The sequence below is a fragment of the Molothrus aeneus genome, chromosome 2, assembly GCF_037042795.1.
Source record: "Molothrus aeneus isolate 106 chromosome 2, BPBGC_Maene_1.0, whole genome shotgun sequence".
Taxonomy (NCBI): Eukaryota; Metazoa; Chordata; class Aves; order Passeriformes; family Icteridae; genus Molothrus; species Molothrus aeneus.
The window spans coordinates 77,004,207-77,029,938 of record NC_089647.1 but is presented as its reverse complement, the minus strand read 5'-3'; the positions used below and the strand labels follow the sequence as shown (position 1 = coordinate 77,029,938).

The window sequence follows — 25,732 nt, the reverse complement described above, 5'->3', positions numbered from 1 at the left end:
TAATCACCTGCAACTGCAGCTGACATCTAGTTCTTGTCTAAGAGTTTGTGGCAGACAAAAAACTAAACATACAGAGACTCAGTCACAAAATGCTGAATAACTTAAAAGAGGGAAGGATGTTCCACATAATTTGTCTTCTCATAGCCAAAGAGATAAAAATGTGCTCAAAAAAGATAACTGATGAATTTTATACTTTACTTATATGTTAAAGGCAGGAAATACAAAGTAAAAGTCATGTAATCTTTTTTTTTATAGCAATGCCTACCTTTCCCCCTCCTCCTTCAAGCATGTGTGCCCAACCAGCTAAATGGATGTGTATAAAAGGATTCAGGACTATCTATTCAAGTTTTCACTAGCTTTTTGGAATATAGGAATGTTGAAAGATTCTTCACCAAAATACTGTTTGTTAACAGCAAGCAGCATAGAAGATTTTTTCTTATGCATCCCTTTCTTTTACAATATTCCATTTACAACAATTGATGATAAGGTCTTCATTGTGGCTTCTGTTTTTGAAGTTTCCCATACAAATTCTCCCCACATACTATGTGGGGTTTTTCCTATTAAAAAATATATAATTTACAGGTCCATATATAGGCATGTGGATGTCTCTTCTCTCTTTTTTGTTCATTTGGAGTTTTGTTCTTGTGAGAAGTAATACAGTCAGCCAAACATGGTATAATTTTATGGCATCAAAGTACTAACACCTAAAGAATAATACTCCTTTAGAAACTCAAATGACACTGGAGTAACTTTACTTTTAAACAGCCCAAAGAGCAGCAGCACTGAGGGGTAATGGAAGTAGGTCATATTTTCCTCCTGTTTTGTTATATACAGAACAGACATAAAAATCTGATGGATTTGGCACTCACAGTAACAAGTCATCTGTATACAATGTGAGAAAAGGGGTTGCTTAAGTGCAAGGATATTGAATCATGTCTCCTGGAATATAATTTAAAAACAAACCAAACCAAAATTCAATAAACAAGATAAAATAAACAAGCACACAATAAAAATCTAAACCCATGACAACGTTCAAACAAAACAATAACAAACCCCAAAAAAATACTACATAGATAAGGTCTTACAGCTAATGGGGCAATGGTGCTGAAGGTACAACAAGAGTAGCACAGAGGCAGGACCAGACAGATGGACAGTCCCAACTACTTCACCAGTTCCCCCAAACTCAGGAGGAAGTAGCCCCAGCATCTCTTTCTGTTTTTATGCAGACTTCATGAGAAAATAATAAACTGGCATCATTAAACTTTATACCATCCTACAAGACACACTACAAGCATCAATAAAACCACTCAAAGTATGGCTCATTTGCTAACACAGAAAGGTTTGTGCAGCAAAATTCCTGAAATTGTAGGAAACACAAATCCTTCTCAGTTTATACTAGTATCATATTTGCAAAATTATTTTCATAATCATAGCAGCTCAGGTTTTGGGAAGCGTAGTTCAGACCTTCAACCACGCAAAAAGTCTTTAATTCTCCCCTGAAAAGCAAACCCACAGATGTGCTTAGGCATGTATGTTTAACGTCTTCTGCCCACGGCCACACTTGCTGCCTCTAAAATATTTTGTTCAAATGGTATCACTTTCCTTTTCTGTGTATACTGCACCAGTTTGGCTAAAAACATGAAGCTTATAAATAGGAACATGGGGTTTCCAACATGAATAAACACGTCCATTTAGATGTATCAAAATTTAATCATTTTTGTGAGACGGGACTAAAACAATTAATGTCTTTTAGAGCAGACTGAAAACACCATGTATTCCTCCATTTGACTATAGGTTAAAGACATACGGCTTTACAAAAGATTTGCTCTAAAAGATTTTGTAAAAGCATCCTGCATATTTTACCACAAGGTTTGACTTTCAAACCAACTGGGCTTTCCTTGAATAGTGATGGTTATGAAATAAAAGTCTCTGAAAACAATCATATTCAAGTGATTGCAACAGAAAATTGTTTATATCCCCAGGTCTTTCAGGTGTTGCTGAAGTTAAAAACAAATGAAATGTTGATATCTACTAATATTAAAGGCCAAAAAATACTCTTTTCTCAAACTCCCAGAAGCAAAGCTGGAGTTACAGGGTGCTTTGCATCAACATCATCTTATATTTTCTTCTAAACAATTTAATTAAATGGACCTGATCTAGAAATGTTGGCACATCTTTTTCAATTTTCAAAATACAGTGAATTAGTATCTACAGATAGGTTAAAAAAAACCCCAAACTTGTCTCTGGAATAATAGAGATATTTATATCATATAAAAGAGCCCCAAAATAGTATCAGTGTTTGATGGTTTAAACTATAACTACACTTTTGAACAGCAACAATTATCTAAAGACTGCTTTTACCTAAAGACTGTTTGCTACCTATGTTTGACAGGCATTGTGAAAGGTACAAAAGTGTAACAAGTTGCTACATACATGGGCATTTCACTTGAGGGCAGTTCAGTTCACCCATAACCTGCCTGCCCAGAGAATTTACCTTCCACTAAAATAAAATCTGAGACTGAACACATAGTTGCAGTTGGATCACAAACAGCAGCAGAGAGCAGATCAAAAAGCGTCTGTGTGTACACATAGAAAATAGACAAACAAAACCTGATAAGCAGGCCATAAAAACATTATAAACATTTTTAAAATAATAATTTTCATAAGCAGAACTCCTTCATGTTAATACAGGGGTAGCATTTTTCCCTAAACATACACTTTAGGGCACTGTATGTCTAAGACCTCTGTATCTCACTGGTGATCCTCCATTTTACAGAAGGGAAATCTGAGCCAATGAAGGCATGAAAATTACCATAGCTACAGAAAATGCAAGTAACAAAGGATGAAATTTGAACTCAGGTTTCCACTTTCCTATTCACTGAAGCCTGAAGACTTTGAAAAATATGCATTCCAGTACACTTCCATAACAGCAGCAGTGTTCAACCACATTTCATGTTAATTGTGTAAGCATGGCATGTTAGAATCATTAGTGGCTACCAAGAGATAGATCGTGTGAAACTGGATCAGTCTTGGTATCAGAACTAATTCTAACTGATTCTACTGATCACAACCACACACTAAAGCAGTAGCAGCTCTGTCTCCTTGGCAAGGACAAACCCAGATTAATCTCAACAGGGTACAGAGAAACTTTAGATGAGACTGCTTTGCTTCTTTCCTTGCACACAACTTCCGTGAGAGCACTCAGTGCTTGTGAGAGTGATATAAATTACTGAAAACTTTGATGATTTCAAGTTAATATCCTAAGGACTTGCCAGAGGAAAGAAAAAAAAAATCTGTATAGATCTATGGTTTACTGGATCAAGAGCAAAACAGCAGCAAGTACATCAACTGTTCAAAAAGTAGAGGAAACCACTAATGAAATATTTGAAGAAAAAAAAACCACCAAGGACTTTAACTTCTCCTGAAGCTGTTCAAACAGAAAAGGAATTAATAACTGTAATCTACAGTTCACTTCCCTGTTTAATGCTGTTGGTATTGCACCATGATCTATTTAATGCTGATATACACAATAGCCATTTTCTCTGCAACATGAATTCATTAGCCAAAGAATCACAGCTGAAATAAAAAGAGAACTGGTTTGAGAACATGCATTATCAGAAAGAAATGCCTGAATAATCTTCGGCCACCCCAACCTCCACATCCTTACCGGAATGTCAAAAGTTTCTTGTGTGTCATCCAGCATCTGAATTTTGATAGAGACAAGTTTTCCTGGAGTTGTCAGAGGTGGTTTCTGTCCATGCTCCAAAGTACTGATCCCAGCATTTTCCTGAGCTCCCAAGCGGGATCCTGCTGTTGGTCTCTGCTCAGTTTCACCCATGTTTAGGGAAACTTGTTTCTTATATCTGATAAAAGAATAAGGGCAAAGAAGACCATATCAGTCATAAGGAAGATGTTTTGCACATAAGCATCATGGTATATATGGCTGCAGGTAGTAAACTGTATGACCATTAACAAGTAAGAGCCATCAAAATTTTTTTCTTAATGATTCATATGAAGATGAGAAAATCAGACAAACTTTATACTTTCAAAATACACAGCCTAATCACCTCCTTGGGGTAAGGCTGATGGACAGGCTATAGTACTGCACAAGGGAAAATTATTCCTTTTCTCCTGGAAAAGTAAACAAGATCACATTTGGAAATAGAGCACAACAGAGCCCAGATTTCAATTAATTATGTAAATTTTTAATTATTTATGAATCAGGCTGTTATCACCCCCAGACAGGATTCCCAGAGAAGGTAGGAAGGCAAGAAGAGCAAGTGAGACAACTCAGCACTTGCTGACCATCATTCCCTCTTGGCTACATCAGCAGTTTTTCCTCCCAGCCTTCTCTGGCACTTTGCAGCTGCCACCTTGATAAGGGTCTGCGAAGCAGGAAAGCCAAGGGGTACAAGATGACACCAATTATAAACTGGGGACCAGAGCTGCTCCAGACCTGGGGCCTGGCCTGATCCCACTGATGAGCAAGAACTGTGAGGACATGCTACTGGGAGGCCAGAAAAAAGCCAACACTGACTGGGAAATTCTTCATTATTGGCACAACTCTGAACCTTCTTTTTTAATTCAAGCACCATTAGTTTTACTTGTTGAATGTTACACATCACACTAGAATTTTATTTCATTTTTCCTATCTTGCTTTTTGACACTCTAGATGGGTTTCTGATGAAACACACTTCTACTGTCCATTTATCTTTCTTGGTAAATGCATTTTCATTCTGCATGACTTTTATACAGTGATCAACGACCAAAACATGTAGCACACAGATGGGCACAAATGGAAATGTAACTTTCCAGCTGAACAGAGGCATAAGAAGAGTACTGCCAATCACTGCCTGGCTTTAACTCTGAGGTTACAATTATTGAGAAGCCTATATGGGGAAAAAAAGGGAGCACAAGACAGCCTATAAATTTGTGAATGCATCACCAGTTCTACAGGATTCTATAAAAAACAGTGACAGGTAATAAGACACCAGTTTCCACCATAAGGATAGAATAAAAACAGCCCTGTCTTTGGCAGGATACACTATTTACTACACATTACTCTTCCATGTCATGACTAATCTGTTCCCACAGATATTTTACACAGCAAATACTTGGGCATAAAAAAATTTAAAACAGCACTTGGATTAAAAGAAATGTTAGCTGAGAAGGAAGGGAATCAAAAATTATGGATCCCACACTTCTAAATAACAGCTCAATGGGCACGAGTGAAGGAGAAGAAAAAAATGCAGGCAAGCTTTTGCAACGATTCAGCACTAACCTGCCCATCAAGGTCAGAGAGATACTAGGTGAAACCTACCCAAGCCCATGCCAACCACTACCAGAGAGGCAAATTTTTTCTCAGTTATCATTGCAATCTAAAAATCTATGAAGAATCACTTGTGTTTATCTTCTTCTTTAAAAATGATTAAATTAAATCTTTTTATAAGACAAGCAGTGCCAACAAGAAAGCCTCAGTTGGAAGGAGGAATTCAAGAAGAAAAGACACCAAGTTCTACATAGAAAGACTCTGGGCCCCTTTGCAAATTAATCTGTTTTTCCTGTGTGTGGAGTACACAGGATCATCTAAAAAGATAGCAGAGGCACTCAGTCTAGAAGTGCTCAAAGATTCTGGTCCAAGTAAGAGCTCTCCTGAAGTCACCACATACCCCAGCCAGCACCAAGAGGGCAGACAGGACCTCTACAACTGCTGTGCTACTATAGAAGTTTTTGGCTATGTTCTTTCCATTAAATCATAAACACAGGAATCAATCAAGTGATACCATTAAATAATCCTTGCAAGGAAATGTTACAGATATTGAACCCTTCTATAAATGTTCTTCTGACTAGATGATACAGTTGCCCACACACACAATCAGACAGGCCAATAAACTTTATGAAACACATAAAAACTACTCAAATTTAGGAGCCAAAAAAATCATGGAGGAAAGGTACAAGCAGAACCACTCCATATATACAGCTGCTTTTTTATTATTATTAAGTTAGTAAAATAGAAATTCTTGTTTATAGATATATTTAACTATTTGGTTATAAACGCACACTTTCATTTGGAAGCAAAGATCTAAGAACTATTGTAATCAGCCTACCCTGATCACAAGCACCTGCTACTAAGAAAATTAAAAGAAGACCTTCCATTTTTTAACCGATATGCCTAAACATCAGCATGCTGCGCTGGAAGTTATTTAGGGTTTTTTTTCTGCATGCCACTAGTCTCACTATGCTGCTGTCATAACATCAGCATAATATTTTTACTATACCTTTAAGTAAGAGGCCTTAAAAATTACCCTCTCTAAAATAACAGAGCACATCAGTCAAGCTGAATACCTTTATATCACTTTGATCTAGGAGACAGCGAACTAAGGTCACAGACCATAACTGAAGAGTATTAAGCAAACATTGAGCAAACCTGAGGGGATTAGGATGTCTAATGTCTGTCATGATGAAGAGATGGATCAGGTCTGGACAAACGACAGAGAAATTCAAAGACACTCAAGTAGAAAGACAACAGTAAATTGAGGAAGGTGTTAAGAAGAAGGAGCAGCAGACACCAGATTCCAGCATATGCAGCTCTAAGCAAAACAAGTGGAGACAGACAACCAATACAGAAGCAGAGAGTGGCAAACAGAAGAGGATTCATCTGAACTCTGAACATTAAGTTTCTGCCTGCTCTTTCTGACAGCTGTTGAAACCCAGGGCCTAAACCAAGTCTATTGTTTCATCTGCAGGCTCACTGGATGTCAGTGCTCTAGCACCTGCAAGATGGAGAGAGCCTGCTGCAGAGAATGAACCTGTATCCTCACCTGTGTGAGGGGAGAAGTTACTGACACAGCAGAGCTGCCCATGGGGGAGTCCTGTCCCCTTCTGCTCCTTCCCAGCTCCCACCCATACAGTCCTGCCTGGTGCTGAGCACTGACTCTCACCCTCCTCAGGCTGAGCCACAGCATCTCTCTAACTCAAAACAATTCAGTGTTTTGTTCTTGGCTGGGTTAGCAAATTAAATCAGCTCTCGGCAGGCTGGAAAATCCAAGGCCAGGGTGAGCTAAGCCCAGCCAGCTGCTCTCAGGCCACTGGGCTGACTAAAGCTTTCTCTGCTTACAGCACCTGGAAGACTCAAAAAAACCCTACAACAGCCATTAGATAGATTAGGAGATGTTGTTTTGTTCTAATCACACATTAATAACCCTTTTATACAGATACTAAATGCTTGGATTAAAAATGTAAGGTCTGTAGATACTTATGCAGTAGCTGGACAAAGGCCACAATGTGGTTCAGCATAAAGCCACCTCAGTTCTCCATGTTCAAAGCAGGCACATTTTATAGCATCAGAAAAGGTTCTGGCCAATTAAAATTTCCACATATTTTCCTCTGGCAGGATGAAAAAAGTATCAAACTCACTTAGTCTAAAGGGAGCTGTGAGTATAGACAGCACTTGTTGGGGCTGGGGCAGGGAAAACAGGGGCAGGAATAAAGGGTTACAAAAATTACAAAATACTGAGGAAAACAGAAGCAGTATGTTGGAATAGATGCCACTCTGTCTCTTCTCTGCTCCTTAGGTCAGACCAGGGCTCAGAATTTGATGCAAGAGGCTCCCAAAGCCTGAAGACTGCTGTTATGGAAGAGAATGGTACTATGTATCTAGGCCCTTTCCACTTCTTTTGCTTTCCTTTTTGACACATTTCCACAGCATGAAACAGAAGGAAGCACAGTGCTCAGGACACTCCTCTTAAAGGTGGGGAAGCCCGAGGCACAGTGGGATGGTGTGAGTATAAGCCCTACCGAAAGCACAGAGCAGACTTGTACACCTCCAGCAAGAGAAAATTCTATATGTGCAGCATAAATGGTCTGTGATGCTGCTTTTTCATTAGTACATCAGAATTACCATAAAAATGAAATCAAGCATCTTGAACCCATATTAAAAAATAGTGATAGCATAACAAGGCAACAGGACCAGGAAGACTGAAACTACAATTCAGTCTGAAATGATGGGAAGCAGACAGCTCAGATTTTTATACTGAGAAGCATTATCCTGCTTAATTTGTGCAAGTCCCCAGTAGAACTGTACAAAGCAAATATGATGATTAAAAAAATTTAAATTATTCATGTAAATCACAGAATATCCTGTCTTGGAAGGGACCTAAAAGGATCAGTGGAGTCCAATTTATAATTTCTTTGATAAAACCCAGCACATTTGCAGAAGCAAAGAGATGGGAAAAGTTCTTAATAGAAAAAATAGCTCAAGCTTGAAGGGCAGTAGTACAGACACAGGTGCTGGGTGTCTGTTTCTCTGCTTACACCCAGCAGACTAAGTTTGACTCAGACTCTAAAGGAGACCTTGCAGCTAAAGGGATTTGTGTTCAGTTTCTTGTCTGCCCTTTCTGCTCACATCCACAATACTCAGAGAAGGAAGGCAATAAAAATTCAGTTTTTCTGTATCATTAGACTGTCTTCTAGCTCAAACCAGAAAAGGTTAACACTGTAAGTGATGGCTGCTTCATGAAGTGAGAAGTAGAAAAGCTCAATGAGAGGTATGCTCAAGAAGACAGGTCATGTCTAGTCCCCTGTACTGTCAGTGGAAAAGGGGATGGAGGGTGAAGTCCTTAACCAGGCTTAATTTCTAAACACAGATTTATCTTTTTTTATCTTTTCCCTGTCCCTAAAAATGCAGAAAATTAACCTTGAAAAACCTTCCTGCTCAAGAAAACACCATGGCTGCCTACCAAAAATTAGACAGAGACTTGCAGAAGCAACTCTTAAGAATCAGATTCTTCAGCACTCTGCAGACTTCCTAAAATCTGCAGCAGTAAGAAATTCCCTCAGCTATGCAACACTATCTCTAAAAGAATAAAATTCATAATTTCTACTAAAAATTAATAGAGCCCACAAAGTTGCCTATCTTGGTCAGACTCTGAAAAATCTGTAAATAACACTCTCTTATCCCTTGACCCAGTTTTCTGTGGGATGGTTATGCAGCTGGACAGAATAAGTGCTCAGGTTTGTAAAGCAATAGAGTACACTTAGTGAACACCAAACTAGCTTGAGCCTGAAACCAATGTCAAATTCAGGCACCTGAGCAGTAAGCTTTAAAAACTCAAACTATTCAGTATGCCAATAATGTGGCTCAAAGTCCAGAATAATGAGCATTTATGACTGTACAGGATAAAAAACACCTCTTGCAAGCCTATCAGTACAGCATTCAGAGTGCCCACATTCATTTCTGGCTTTAGGGCCATTCAGCTTCCAAGTGGAACTCATTTATCTTCATTGCATTCAGGTGCTAAAACTGTCTGCAATTCTGTGGCACTAGCAGCTGTCCCAGATTCCAATTCTTCTGCCAGATGTCAGCAAGGAACAGTCCCATCCTGCACAAATTGGATGTGTGCTATCCTTTTTCCTCAGCCACACACCTGTCAGTAGATCTATCAACAAGTGAAGCAATAGATAAATCTATGCTTTTCCAATTGCCTCTGTGAAAATCCTCATCCCTTAAGCACAAATACAGACTGCTCTGTGAATAAGCCAATCTGGTCTACAAATACTTGATTTCAACCCACAACATTGCAATTACTTTTGATGGCCATCAGTGATATTGAACAAGTCAGCAGACATATTGATTCACTTTGTGTTATGTTTCTGAACAATGCTGCATTTGAAACTAACTGAAGGCAAAAAACTTTTCTCCTTCCCTGCATCTCACACAAGCAAGCAAAGCCATTGCACATATGTAAGTGAGCAATTAAGTAAGCAAAACTTCTTACACTCACCCTCTCAAAGGACTCCTCAGAAATCTCTTCATACAAGTTACTCTTTGGTCTGATTGTGACTGTTTCCCAACCTCTGGGGATTCGTCTGCACTTTGTTCTTCACTACCCCTACCTGGCACCCCTGTACCATGATCAACGTCACTTACTTGAATCAGGAATGCCAACATCATATTCAAACTAACACAGCCAATTTTAAAGTTTTTAATTCAGGTTTTAAATCAGCCAACTTGAAGGCACTGTACAAACAGGTAATTCTGGCTACACCTGGAAGGAAAATTAGTGTTCCATCTGCTAAGCCAAGGGGATGATTAGCTCCAATTGCTCAATTAGTGACTCTCACCCAACTATGTTTTCCCTTCACATCCAAAGGCACAGTCTGAGCAAAACAGGGATCTTGTGGAGCCGTGAATCTCTTAATAGACCAGAGGGAGGTATTTCCACACAAATGCTTCATTTGTTATTTGATAAATTAAAATTTGAATTAAATATTTCCCACTTGCTTTGCACTTACTGCATCACCATTTAACTACCACGTATGTGTTTATAACATACTCATACATGAAGTTCAACACTGTTTTCCATTGAAAATACTTCCCTGACACTTTGCTTTCCCAACTGGACAAGACCACACCTCTTTTACAAAATTTCTGCTTTCTCTCAGGCCAGGGGGAAGGTATTTCTTCCTCACTGTAAAACTCCCAACCTGCTTTCTGAGATGTTTTTCAACCCATTGAAAAAACTGCCTGCATAAAAAATTATGCTCAGGAAGAAGCTGCAAGCACATATCATATACTTCTGCACACATCATATACTTATCACATACTTAGATACTCGATTTTATTGACACCCCTTCTATTTTGCATAACCTGCTAATTCTGTCACTAAAACCTATGGAAAAACAAAATTCAGCACGGTCGTACAAGTACCAAAATGTGATTTAAAAAAATCCATGGGAGAAAAAATATTAAGAGTAAAGAGTACATGAAATACATGCTGAAGTCACCCAGCTAATCCTTCACTGATGATAAAATGTGTTGTAGAAGTGAGAAAGTACATGTTATCATTTTATGAAGACATAAAGCATTTTACAGTTGAGATATAAAAGCATCACCATGTGGGCAAAAAACTATTTCACATTATGAACAGAAAGACTGTGGAAGTTTTATTGCCACATGGCAAATGCTAGGAACTTATAAGGAGAGTCTAAGAAAACCTCTACTTCTTGTGTTTCCAACCAGCACAGTTTCCTGATTAACCGGTCATGACCGGAGCCCACAGCTTGTCACTAGAAAACACAAATGAAGTGGGTAAGAACTTTAAGCAGTTTGGTGGTTCAATAGTGGCACAAATCAATCCTGAAGCCATTAAAAGCATTTCCCAAAACCCTTTCATGCCATCACTCTGCATAAATAAAGCTGTTGCACCAGCTGGAGTGCTCTGGGCTCATTCACCCATACAACACCTCATGTGAAAGCCAAGCTGAATGTGCTTATAGTAGAACAAAGTAATCTGATTTATTTCCAGATTTAACAGAATCCTGAAAGGGATCCAGCAACTCATACCCAGCTTCAAGAATAATGTAGACGTTTTCCATGAAATAAAAACATGTCAAAAGAATAAATAACACACTACATTAATACTACTGTTCAGCAGTTGGGGGAAAATCTGATACAGTCCTGGTTTTGAGAAATAAAACAGCTCATGGGAAATGCTATTTCTCTGAACCAAGTATGAGTATACAGTAGAGGTATTCACACTGCCTAAATGCAAGCCAGATCCTCCAGAGAACTGCTGAGCACCAGAGACTAATTCAGGCATTCAGTGGCCCTTCTGAGGAGCTTGTCCCTGCCCCGAGCACACAGACCCCTACCAGAAGACCAAAACGTCGTGGTCAGTGTGCCTGGCCCCGCTCGCTCTCCTGCTGAGAGCCATCAGAGGCGTCACTCCAGTATCCCCACACTTGTGCTGGTGTGCTGCACGTGTAGGGAGCAGAAGCCCAGGAGTTGCAGGGCACACACTGCGCTCACTCAGGGCTGGGCACCCCCATGGCCCAGCAGCTCCAAACCACAGAGGCAATGACATCAGCGCTCAGCATTGGGCAACCACAGATGATGCCTATCTAAACATGTTAAATTGAAGCTATAATGGCCTTGACTAGTTTCCTTTATGCCCAAAGCTTGTGATCAGACTCCCACAAAATTATTACATAGCTTGTACACCAGGAAAAACATATTTATGGCCAAAGTCTTACACTCAGTATATAACCCACTATAAAACCAGAAAAGAGTTCCTGATGTTTTAAATATTTAAACGTCTGTTCCTAAAAGAGACTTCTTATAAGTTTGTAAAACTGCTTGCTATAACTGAATATACAATGATTGTTTTGTTCGGTTTTTTTAAAATTAGGTCTTTTTATATGAGCCTTTATTATTCTTGACCAAGGAAATATCACATTTAATAATGACACAGTACCAGCAAGAAATACTTGTAGCATGAAGAGAAAAAATTGCTTTATGTACCTTTGTTTAGAAAACAACTTAAAATATTCACTTGCATCCTGCTGGAGACAAAATGGGTCATGATGCGTGATTGTATAATACTTACCCTAGAGTGTTTTTAAATTATGCCATTATTATGCCATTATATCATTCTTGAAAAGAATTCAAATATTCTTTTAAAAATTATTGCAAAACTCTCAAACTTCCTTGGGTTCCTTACTCATTTCTCTTTGTGCAAATACTTCAATCAGTGAAAGACTCTAACTGTGCTAAGCATCACAGTCCACACTGCCTTGTCCTATGATAGCTCTCCTGATCTTTCAAGACAGGGTACTTTTGTGTCTTTAGATAATTGATAACACTGCGTTTATTCTGTGAACAGCTGTCAGAGATACTGTGAGAGATGCATGGATATACTGTTGCTACAGGTAGAGCCTCATTTTATGTTTGGCTAAAATGTGAGTATTATACATGCTGCATGAAGACAGACAAGGATGGGTTTTCCCATAAGGCAGATGTATGAGATTTGCAGAACAAACCTCTTTTCCCACTGTAACTAACTTCACAATGAAAACTGACGTAAGTCAGTCCAAAGCACAGCACTATTAGAGCAAGCTTTAGAAGCTGCACCTAGAGAAGGGCTTTCCTGTTCAACCACACCATTGTCTCTTTATCAACAAACCTGTTTCAGTACAGATTACATCCCTGTGGTTTCTTGTTACATCTCAAAACTAATTACTCACCTGCTTGGAGGTGTGAAAAAGTATTATCTGTGGAATCTGTACTTTTTACTACTAAAGGGGAGAGTGGAAAGCACCGATTCTCTTGTTCTGTTCTCTTCCTTGCAACATTGGCAAGGAGAGTTAGCAGAAATACTGCCAAAGCAGCCCACCAGTCTGCACTGACCTCCTTGAAATGTCATTGGAAGCAACACTCCAAAACAATCTTTACAATCCAAGCAAGATAGAGAGGTGTAGGACTCAGACCCATTTTTAAAATTCAGATATCAAGAGGCAGAAGCTGACAGCGCAAGATCAAGCAGAAAGAGGCCCATAATAAATAATACATTTAGAATAATCCAACATGAATGCTGCCTGGAAGATTTTAACAGGTCTTCTCACTCAATACAAGGCTCCCAGTAAGGCAGCATGGCAGAGGACACTGCTGCGCTGGGCAAAGCAGGCAAGCTGGGTATTAGATTGCTCTTCCTTCCCTTGGAGAACATCCTATGCTCCTCATATTCCCTTCTTGGCTCCTGAGTCTCACGTAACTTTAGATTCTGCTGAAGACGGAAATCAGTTTTTGTACCCATATCCAATGGCAGCACACAGGGCATCCACAGCAGGCAAAGACCTTTAAGGAGTCAATAGCCAGGATCTCCCAGGAGCCTTTCCTGGCTGAGCACGCTCCAATGCCGCTCTCTTTCCCAGTGGCAACCCAAGGACTGCCCGCAGAGCGGGCCAGCACGCGCCAGCCTGGGAACAGAGGAGCCCAAGACTCCTTTCATTTCCATGGCTGCCCAGCTGGAGCAGGTCCAGGCTCTGGAGCAGATCCAGGCCCTGGAGCAGAGGGAGCCCATCTTTCCTGTGCTGGCCGTGGCCAGGCTGCCGGCACCCGGGCAGCAAGGAAGCGAAAGGAGTGCATCTGGAGTGCAGCAGGGACAAATGCCAGGCCTGAGGGAGCAGACTGGGACAAGGGCCCAAAACAGGAGGGAGAGCAAGCGCAACAGGCAGGGAAGGGAGCCAGGGATCTTCAGGCAGTGCACAAAACAAGGCAGGAAAAAGGAAGAAGTTGACTAAATGCAAAAAAGAAAATTGGGTAAGGATAGGGAAGGGGCACTCATTCGGGCAAGATGTCTGGTGTCTGACAATGACTCTGCAAGGGAGGTGAAACTGCACGTGAAAGGTAAGAGAATAAGAAGCCAAAATTGAAGACGTGTCCCAAAATTGGCAAAGGATTGTCAGGAAGGGCAAGACAAATGAGATGGGGGGGGGGGGAAGTATGTCACATCTGATAGAAAATAGCTTATTTCCTTGTGCATGGACAATGACATCAGGTTTTATTCCTGACAGATTCCTCCAGATTGATTCCAAGCCTGTCAGAGGTCAAGAAGCATTTGGACAACATCCTCAGGAGGCACATGGTGTGATTCTCGGGGCTGGCCTGTGCAGGGCCACGAGTTGGACTCAGAACCCTTGTGGGTCCCTTCCAACTCAGGATATTCTATGATTCTATGATTTCCTTCCAGAGCTGGGACCAAAGTCAACAACCCTATCCTGCATTTACAAACAACTCAGAGGTCTCCCCCTCTCAGGGTGAGAGCAGCACAGAGGAGCATGACTGTCTGCTGCCACTGCTGCTCTCATCTCTTACCCCAGCACCAGAAATCCCCACTGAAGGGTGGAAACCCTACAGCTGCTATAGCAGCTTTCATCTTCAAACAGAACAGATTCTCGTTTTCCTCTTTAAATAAAGGAATACTGCACAAGGAAGAGATGAGAATCAGGAATTGTTTGCAATTAAGCATGTCATCAAACTACCACTTACCCTTTTCCTGTTCTTGCACACCATAACCTTTACTGATTTCCCTCCCTGGATCTGCCAAAGACCACTCTGCCTATTTCACTGCACAAGGAAGCACAGTTACAGGAAGGCACTCAGGATTTCTTTTTTCCACCCTGATCTATCCTTAAGGCTTACTAACTCCTTGAACTCTACTGTTAGGACAGAATTAACAACTATCTTTCTGTGCTCTCTGTAGAGAAGGCTGATTTACTCTCTTGAAGTACTTATTCTAACTTCATAATTGTTTGAGGAGAAGGCATCACAATATCTTTTTTTCCTATAGGGGAATTACAGACAGAAAACTCAAGTGTCCAAGAGACATGGAGACATTGGCTCCACTAGGAGTTTGGAGTCTAAATCCATTTATTGATCTAGGTCAAACAGCATGAAAACCCACTGCTTCTGTATACACAAACCAAGGTTCTTAGGGCCAAATTATGCTTCAAGTATTTCACAGCCCACAGTTTGCTTTAGATACAACTGCAGGCTACATCCAGGAGCATGAGGCTTTCTGAAAATTAGCTCTTGCTAATTTTCTCAAGCTTATGAACAGTTTAACCATTTTCTGGGTGTTTAAACAACTTCTAACAATGCAGGGAATTCTGTTGAGAAGTGAGTTCAGTTCCTTAAAAGCAGGAGGCCATCACAATCTCAAGCCACCCTTCCCTTTCAACATCTGCAAAAGGCAAGGAACGAGAGCTTTCTCATGGGCAGTGCAATAAACAACAGTGCCCTGGGGTAGGAGAACTACCTCCACACCCAACAAATAACATAAAGATTGCTAGGTGGGGAAAATGCAACAAAATAACTACACATGTGTTGTAAATCACAAAAAGGGAGGACTACATCTTTACATTATGAACTTCTGCTTTGCAATAATAATCATGTTCTTTAAACAGCATCTGACCTACAATGATATTCCAAGTATTAAGATGGGTTGACTTCTCATGTGAACTTTAAAGAAAGCAAATCACATGACTGGCATTACCTTGAGAGTCCAGAAAACACTATTCCTAATTTTCATAACCCCTGAATATGAATATTTCAATTCCCACAAGGTCTACAAGTGAAGCATCTGCCTTCAAATTACACCTCATAAAATAAACAGTGTAGGATTTGCTTTTGGCATTCCTTTCACCTTTGCCCCCAACTTCTCCACTCCCATAGAGGCACCAGCAACTGGAGATCTCCACATATATACACCCTCTGTCTCTGATTCCAGACATCCAGTCACACACACAGACACACACCCCACTCTCTTCATCTTTCAGTGGAGGAGGTGAGTACTTGTGCAAAGCTCAGCACACTTCAGGAGCATGCACACACAGAAGCTTTCCCATGTGGAGCCCAGTGAGCAGAGCAGGGAAGTGCTAGAACTGTTGGAGGGAAGAAAAATGGATGTAAAATGACATCAGCATTGGACAGATGGGAGGGGAAGGAAATGATCATCTACCATGCACTGATGTAATATTATGTAGGTTGTTTTATTTTATGTAAATTCATACATAGAATATTTTCAGGGGTTTCACTCACTACAGCAGACAGGCGGTCCACCTAAATAATATTTAAACATCTACCAGGTATGGAAAATTTTCTCCTCTAGCCTCAGATAGGATTATATTTTCATAGGGTCACTAACACACCTGGGCTCTGCAATCCGGGCTGGCCTGTAAACAAAAGTGTGCACTTTTCCCCAGGAAGCACATCACTGAACAGATGAGATGGCAGTCATGCTCTCATCCTTGGAAGAACTCCTTCAGCTTGAGTTTGGATTGGGACATTGAAAAAAAATTATCAACTGTGAAAACAATGTGTTGCTACCCCTTAGAACCATGAACCCCTGTATTTTGTGAAAATCCCAGTGTACATCCTCCAAAGAAATGGCAAACTCACCTCCACTCCAAGAGGAAGAGACTTCAGAACAGAGTCACAGCCAACCTGACCCACCTGTCCTGTACTGGTGATGAGCAAGTCAAGGCAGGTTCCTGCCTCTGTGGAAGGCTGAGAAGGCACATTTCCCTCATCTGTACTTGGGGGCTGCTCTTCTTCTGCTCTCCAGGTGCCAAACCAGACATATAAAAATCGCAGAGTATCACAGGGAGGAGCAGGGAAGCATAGGCACATGTTGCAGCTGCCAAATGCAAAGCAGCACAGCACACAAGCAAAAACAAAGACTTCAAAAGGTTTCATCTCATCTGATTAGCAGTTATACCTTAAGCAGTCCTATCTATCTGGTACCACCTTCTTCCTAAATACACAAATTTTGTCCAACACAGCATATGGATGAAGAAGACATAACTTTGAAGTTCACTACTCTGATTGGTTCAGAAACAGAGGAAAGTCTGAAAGTATTTACAACAGGTAAATAAACCAAGAAGGGAAGGAATTAGCAATACACTGCAGCCCATTGACTAACATACTTGCAACCTGACATCACATCAGTCCTTCTCCATTCAGTCCCTACTGGGGAAGGTCAGGGCACCCTGACCGCAAAAGCAGCAGCAGGAAGAAAGAAAAAGCCCTGTAACAGCAGCAACACATACAAAGAAACAGACTTACTGCAGTTTCTCTTGGGCAGTCAAAGAAAAATGGTGATGAGAAATGGATCAGCAGAACCGACACCTTGCTCACCAAACCGACTAAGAGACCACATGGGGTTTCTCCCCTTTGCAATTCAACCCGGAACACTTTCCCTCTGCTCCAAAACCTGACACTGAAAGACATGAGTTGATAAGGCTGCTGTGGGGTTATTAACTTGCTTTCCAACATAAATAGGCACGCTGCAAGCCTCAGGAGTAGAACACTGTGTACAGTATCCCCCCACCATTAGCTTCTGGCCCAGCAATTCAACAGGAAGCAATGCAGGAAATCCAAGGCATCAGTGTGATTCCAACCCATGCCCTTCCTGTCTGAGGAGAGAGATCTAAAAGCATCTAGGACTCCTGCTAACAGAAGCAGTCAACACTTCTGTTGATGGCCAGGGTGTGGGGGGGGAGGAATTCAACTGCCCAACCCCAAGCTAAAGATAGTTTAGCCAGTACTCATCAGAGGAGACCACACTGATTGCCAAGCTGTGTTCCACCTCCATTTTTCTGACATTCAAAGACAAATGACACTGCAATCCAGAGGTAGTGAAGCCATGCCCAGCTCTAGGCACGACAGCCAAGGCTGTGTAGCTCTGGTGCTGTCTCAGCAAGGACACCAAGAAGGGGAAAGAGAGGTCACCCAGTTTGCCTCCCCGAGCTCCTTGCAGCTGCTGTCCAGGCATTGCTGTACACAAAGCAGTATTTTAAAACTTGTCCTGCTAGTTACATCCATGATCCTCAACCTGTCTGCAACATCCTAGCTGTGGGATTGCAGGAGACACAGTAAAGCTGCCAGCTGGCCTCTGCAAGAGGTTGCTGTTCAGGCAGCAGAGCAGGCTGCTAAAGGCACATCATCCTGTACTCTCTGCATTTCCCCTGCTCAGCACAAGGCAATGTCAAGGTTATAATCATCCAAGCTATGCCCAGGATGGTCCCTCACACATCTTGGACTATTACACCGGTTTGTAACGAGCTGCAGTCTGCCAGAGTGGCACTCCTGAAGTGTAGGAGAGAGGAGCAGGGGGTAATAGCCTTGGCACACTACCAGGAAACTCACTCCCCAATGTATTAGATACTACGATGAACTTTCCTCTTTAAAACAAAACATCAAACAAATCTGCTTGACCTGTCAGTCAGTAAACCCACAACAACAAAAATATACAAACAAAAAAAGGAAATTCCAATTAGTTAGAGCTGGGGGAGGCAGGGAAGGGAAGAGAATATTCTTTCCTGAATCTATTTTTAGGCTATGTAAGGCTGTCTGAAACCATGGCAATGAACCTGCTATAAAATCCCCTTGCCAGCTCGATGTTTTGTTTCCTTACAGGAGAGGATAAATGAGTACATACTATGGATTAAATGGTCTAAACCAGAAATGAATAAACTATCAGGCTACTGGAAACACATTTGTTGGTTATGAAAACTACTGGTTAAGAGAGGCAGGAGTAGCTGATCAGAGAGACTACCCCATTGAACAATGCCATGTCTCATAAGCAATCCTTTATAGCCCAAATAAACAGTGCTCAGGTGGGATCAGCCTCCAAACCGCACCTCTCCACCTCCACCATCCTTGACCTCTGGGTGTATTTTGACCTTATCAAGAGCACCCTCAGTGCCCAGATCCACTGTCCAGGCTGGGCTCCCACGACCCAACTGTGGAGGTCCATGTCCCCATCCCATCATCACCATTCTTCCACCCCATCAGCAGTCCAGTGCTGGGGCTAAGGCTCAGAGGAACAGGTGATCTGGCAGCAGCACTGAGACAGCAGGTACCGAGCACCTGAGGGCTGCAATTGCTCACCCAATCACTTTGCCTAACTGCACACAAAATTTGTAAGAACTTTGTAAGGAGTTTGTAAGCCTTCCAACTCCAAGACAGAGTTTTTGCAAAAGAATGGTGGGCTTGTGCTTACTGAAGCACAAACATTATCGCATGAAACAAACAAAGAAATTGAGTCTGACCAAGATCTATCTCTGCTATGTGATATAATCAATATAACTGCCATCAAAGAAAGGAAAGATGTCATCGTTCACAATCCTACCAGGCTGATGGAGAAAACCCCCCTCTGTCTTCCACCCAGGATTTCAACTAAAACCTTTGGTTTGATTTCTGATTGGTTTAAAAGAGGAAAATAACACCTTCACAGTTATCCTAGTCTACAACTTAAACATGGGGTTATCGCCCATGCTATTCAGTGTTGTGTGAAAATGAGAGCTACCATCTGGTTAAAATGTGCCTCAAAGATATTTGATTCCAATATATGTAATTTTTCTAATGCTTCTTATTAAAAAGAATGAACAAAAAGAAAACAAGCAGATAGTTTAAATTTTAAAAAATGTATACTCCCTTGGCTTTGTAAAAAAAAAAAAAAAAAAAAAAAAAACCCAAGAAAGCTGGAAGAGAGAATACTTCACTCTTTTGCAATTTAAATGAGAGTAAAAAATCCCACAACTGAAAATTAGAGATTTCAACAATTTTAAAGAAATATTTCAGAGCTAATAATTTCCATTAACACCTTCATATCTACTGCCAAAATAGCTCATTCTATACTCTTATGTGGTTGGTGGTATTAAATTCATCCTGATTTTTAATCCACTGCCATGCACACCAGATTGGCTGCCAATCTATGCCACTTTGGAGGACTGAAACATCCTACAAAGCTCAGCTCTGCCTTCATAACAGCTTTGCTTGGTGCGTGGGGGAGGAAGACAGAAAACATACCTATCTCAAGACAGTTAATTAAATACCCAGTTCTTTAAAGACTGACACCCCAATTATATTTTGATTCTACATGCTACTATGTTTTCTGCAGGGATCTGGAGGAAGGGGGGAGGAACATCTCTAAGTCTTTAAAACTGTAACTCGGCAACATAAAGGAAAAAACCCCACCCAAGCACATAAAGGAAGGATGCTGAAAACATTACAAAATGCAAGATTTCTTCTCTGCACAGACCACAGAGGACAGGTAGTGTCTCCTGCTCAGTGCTGTTCCAGCATACACATCACCCAGGCGGTATCAGCTTCCAGCATTGCTAAGCAACACCACGCCACATTACCTCAATTGATTCAGGGGAGGGAAGTTGATTCAGGAGCCACTGAAAAAGGCAGAATCTAGATAAAAACAGCTACACAAACCTCACAAACACAGAAGCCAGGATCCTGCAGTCAGAGCAAAAAGCAATTAAAGAAAACCATGGGGACTCATAAACTGAAGAACAAATAATAACCACGTACATAACGACAGAAGAAAGGGGGAAATGAAGTCAGAAAAAGAGAAAGAGAAGAGTGCTGCTGTCTCACCTCAAGTACTCTAAGACTAGAACAAGGAACTACCTCTCTTTACAGGAAGTTAAAAGCAGTAAAACAGCCAGAAAGCCATTAGAGGCACGGCAGGCTAAGTCTGATCCTCATCAAAAATAGAGCTTGCACATCACTGAGGATCTTTGTTACAAATACTGAAGATCAAAGGAATTAATATGAAACATTCAGTTGTGAACTGTTTCAAAATCAAAACATGCATTAACTCTTCAGAACAATAAACATCTTCCCCTTCATTCTGATCTGAAATTCTATGCATATCTTAAACATTCAAAGAGTTGTATTTAAATCCTGTTATGAATACAATCCAAAACAAAACAGTTTACATTAGTATACTAAATAAATCCATGATCAATCCAAAAATTCGAAAAAAACACACTTGTGTAAGTTTTTTAATTGCAATGGAGATTTTTCTGAGTGATAAGAACTGTAAACAATTACATACAACTACACTATCCATGCAAATAATTAATGCAATAAATGCCAATTCATATCAATCTATATATTATTATTGCCATGTCTTTGGGACCTGCTCAAGCCAACATAAACTAGGACTGAGGCAGAAAGAGGTGCTCCCCCATGGCTGTATATTGCTGCCTCCCAGCAACCTCCTCCTTTTCAGCTCCTGTTTCACACATGGGAAGCACTCAGGGCACAGAAGGAAAGTCTGCTCAGCTACTGAGCAGGGCCAAGGGACAATAGAGACAAACTGGTCACCACTCTCCCAAAACTCAGGAAAACGGAAGGTGTGTATGGGAGCAAGAAGATGGCACAGGCACAACACTGTCAAAACCATTCTAGACATTAGAGCAGACCAACAGAGGTCACCAGACTTAGATGCTATTTACCCAGAAATTTAAAAGGCACTTCAACATACCACCACAGAACTATGAACCATGCTGCCCAGCTTCCCTCTAAGACAAACTCAAAAAACAAGATATAAAAAGCTGAGGTTGTACTGCCAATTTCAATAAAAGAACTCCAGGGAACAACAGGCTGGTAGCTACAGGCTCACTTCTACACTGAGAAAGTTGATAGAAATTGTAGAACAGATCAGCAGGTATGCAAATAAACATGACAAAGGAATGTTATCATGGCATGAATTCTTTTGCAAACTTGCTGTGACATATATAGGGAAGTGTGGTATGTATGATATGTACAACATGCTTGGATCTCTAATAAACCTTTGACAATATCTCTCACCACAGGCTTTTAAAGAAATTAAATTGTCATGGGATAAAATGGAAGGTCTTCATGTGAATTAACAATTGGTTAGATTGAAAGAAACAGCACAGGAATATACAGCCAGTTTTCACAAGAGCTCTGGTTTTGCATTTGTACTACTCAATACAGTCATTATTTATGTGAAAAAAGGAGCAAGCTGCAAAATTATAAAGCCAACTCACTACATTGAGCTGCAGATAGATTTGTCAGGTATTTATTCACACACACCACAAAGTCACAGCCAATACAGGGAATGGGAACCCTGGAGTCACCACAATTTAATTAAAGTCAGGAACTGCACACTCACAGATGAAGAGCTCAGTGCTGGCTGGGAGAGCAAAGGGAGCAGCAGGAGTGAGCAGCTCAGGGACACCTGACAGGAACACCACAGTAACTCTGCAGCTACAGATGCTGCACCAAGCAATTTTCAGAGAAGCATTCTGCTGATCAAGAAAAGATTCAGAGAGTGACAACAATGGGAGGTCTGAAACAACTTCAACCTAAGGAGAACTGAGCAAACAAGTGCATTTAGATTAGGAGGAAAGATGGATAAAATGACAGACATAAAACCGTGAACGGTATTATGGAAAAACCAAATAGGAAATCATGTCTCAGAATAAATGAATTAAGCAATATAACATGAAGTTTATCAGGCACCTGGTTTAAAAACAAGAGGAAAAGGAAGGACTTTTTCCATACCACAATTAATGGCATTGTGACAGGATGTTATGACGGCAAAAATTTAAAATACATTAATACACAGTTGGATGTATTCACAAAAGAAAGCCTGTCAAGGATTGTTAAACAAAGGAGCAGACATGACTTTCTTGCTCAAAATCCTTGAACTACAGCCTGCAAAATTTGGGAGGGATCACTGTTTTACTAACGCTTCTCCCCATAAGTATTACTACTGACTATTATTAGAGATGGAATGCTGGGCTAAGCCAGATCTCTACCTGGAAATATCAAGGCTAAATCATTTCATTGCTGGCAAACCCCCTCTTTTGAGAAGGAATATACATAACAAGCACCTGCTGAAGCCACAAGTCAGACAAAGGTTTGCTTCCTATTGGAGAGCTGCACTTGTTTCAACATGTTCCTCTTACATGAACACGGCTATGCTACATGTTTCTGGACTGGGTTAGGTGTAGAAAGTCTGTAATTTTGCCTACATTGAACATTCAGATTTATCTATTTCTGTTTTGTGGCCTGGTACTGAAAACCTCATTAGAGGTGAATTACACAAGAGGAGCTCCTGTCCCCTATTTCAGGTGGCTGAGCTCAATTACAGTCCTGTGCTGGTGAATTTGAAAGTAATTTGAGAAGTTGCACACTTCCCAGATGTCAGTAGCAGAAGGGGATGAGGAAGATAAAGGAGGAAGAAGAAAGAAGCCACTGTACTTCTGCAGGGATTTAGAAACTGAGGGCACTACAAAACAGCATTAAAGGTTGTTCTGCCTTCACATCCCCAGCCATGCCTGTAGCTGTCCTCCCTAAAATGGCTGTCAGGCAAACTATGAATCTGGGATTTGTCAATAAAATGACCTCTTGATGAGATTTATGAAGCACTAACAGATTTTTGCACCCACTCATAGATGAGATATTTACCCACTTGCACAGCCTTACCACCACATTATAAATACAATTGTAGCTCATGCAGAGCAGCTACTCTGTTGCATTTCTCACCTGTTGATAAAAACACGCTTAAAGTGCCTTACAAAAAAAGTATATAAACTTTGGTTCCCTTGCAGGAAGTGAGCTTCCAGAGAGAAGTAAATTTGCATTTTTCAGTATCACCACCCATTTTTAGCTCGAGTAACTAGAAAATATTTAGACCGTATGTACGTTATTTCTCTTGGGAAACACTGATTGAGCTGAAACCCAGAGAAAATCCTTCCCTTGGGAAGGAGGAATCAGTCATGCAGAAATTCCCAAAGTGAAATCTCTTTTCAGATAGCAGGCAAATCAACAAGCTCTCTCCTGCTTTGTGCATTCTTGCTCTGCCTCACACACTGCCTCTTACACTTTCATGTTCTGCATGCAGACACACAGAACTCAAAAAAAAAATTTCAAACCCCAAGAAATCAACCAATCTGTTCCAACACTGTATTGGGTTGCCACTTCAGCCGCCCCATAAGTTCTACAGTGTGTGGTGGCTCTCCTGTTCTGCACAACCATTTGAAGCCAGAGGGACTGGAGATCCCCTTCATCCACTGCCCAGACTCCCAGCTGTACAGCCTGGTTACGTATGAACCACATAAAACCACAGCTGGTTCCTACTGGCTCCCATGACAGGCTTGTAACAGAACAGCTGCCCACATTTCTCCTCCTGCACAGAAGAGAACACCAACAATAACTCAGGCATGAGATGGGATCCATCTGAGCTGCTTGTCAAACAACAAACCTCAGCCACCAACATGCCTCATGCTGCTGTGCAAAGAGGTCAACTCTTCATTGAGATACCAGCACCACTTGTCAGATGACAGTAAATCTGTTAGTGCTTCTTTTATCATGTTCATGGACTTACTTGTCTCCACTCAGTGATTATCCAAAAAATTTCAATACTGGCACTAAAATGACTGATTCAGTGTCACCACTGTGATTTCAAAACAGTGCCACTCACCAGTGTGCAGCTCCATCCAGAGCATCAACATCACACTCTGCTTCCCCACCTCTCCTGGTGACACACTGTGTTCCCACGATGCTCTGCCCTATCTAGAGATCATGCAAAACCACAAAAGTGTTTGGGCTACAGCTCTAGTCTAGCTCTTGCTACCTCATTTCTCTTTGCATAACTCTGAACTACCACTAATTCTGAGACTGCTTCTTAAACAAAAGCAGCATTGCTTTGTTTTCAAATAAACAAAATGAGGCATGTCTCCATGAATGTTTCCCTGCTACTACTCTGGATGTTACCAGTGCTAGATACAGATCAGAATATACAACTCCAGATTATTTAGTAACAGGTAAACTTTATTCTGGAGCCACTTTTAAGCAGCCAGTCAAACAGGACAAAAATAGGCCATTAAAATGTGTGACCTGTACTTTCCTATACACACCCAGAATCATGTTTATTCAGTCATGCACCACCACCTGGGACTTTTATGGCAAGCATAACACCTTCAGGAAAAACCAGACCTCATTACTGTGGTCAACTGTTTGCTCCAAATAGAAGATATTTGAAAACTATGTTAGAAAAGGAAGATGCCAGCTTTTCCCTCTCAGGCCTCTATTACCTTGTTCCATGTTCTTCTGCTTTCAGCGTTAACTCTTCTCTTTCCACACAGAATCAGAAATCAGCCTTAACAATTTCCTATGTATTACAAATCCTTTGAAGGAATTCTTAAGATATACTCATCCATCTTGGTTTTTTTCACCACCTGAAATTTCTTTCACGTTTCCAATTTCAGCAGCTTTTGATCCTTGTATTATTCAAACAAAGACTACAAAGATATGGAGAGAAGTGTCAGGTAATACCCAAACAAAAACTAAAACTGTCTCAATAAGGTAAAGTTAAGGCCTGGATGTAGCCACAAGGGAAGCAGCTGGCTGAAGGGAGAAGGGCATGAAAAAACACTGCAAAAGCCCATCACATCACCAAGAACATTTCTTTATCCTTCAACTTCACTAAGAACTGAAGGCAAAACAGTCTTTGACTACAAACAAAAGTAGCATCTGAGCACTGGACTGAGCTCTGATCACTCTGAAAAGGAAAGCTCAACCAGAGCCCTTCTTTAAGGTATATGAGAATGTTTGAAT

At 40.9% G+C, this 25,732-nt stretch overlaps 1 protein-coding gene across 4 annotated transcripts in view; it reads right to left on the bottom strand.

Moving 5' to 3' along the window:
* Window positions 1-25,732, bottom strand: part of FARP1 (FERM, ARH/RhoGEF and pleckstrin domain protein 1) — a 201,074-nt gene that overhangs the window by 158,411 nt on the left and 16,931 nt on the right. For all 4 annotated transcript variants that reach the window (XM_066545129.1, XM_066545130.1, XM_066545131.1 and 1 more), the window contains exon 2: window positions 3,668-3,863. In XM_066545129.1, the coding sequence (XP_066401226.1) occupies window positions 3,668-3,838 (171 nt within the window). In that variant the 5' untranslated portion in view covers window positions 3,839-3,863. The remainder of the gene's footprint in view (window positions 1-3,667; window positions 3,864-25,732) is intronic.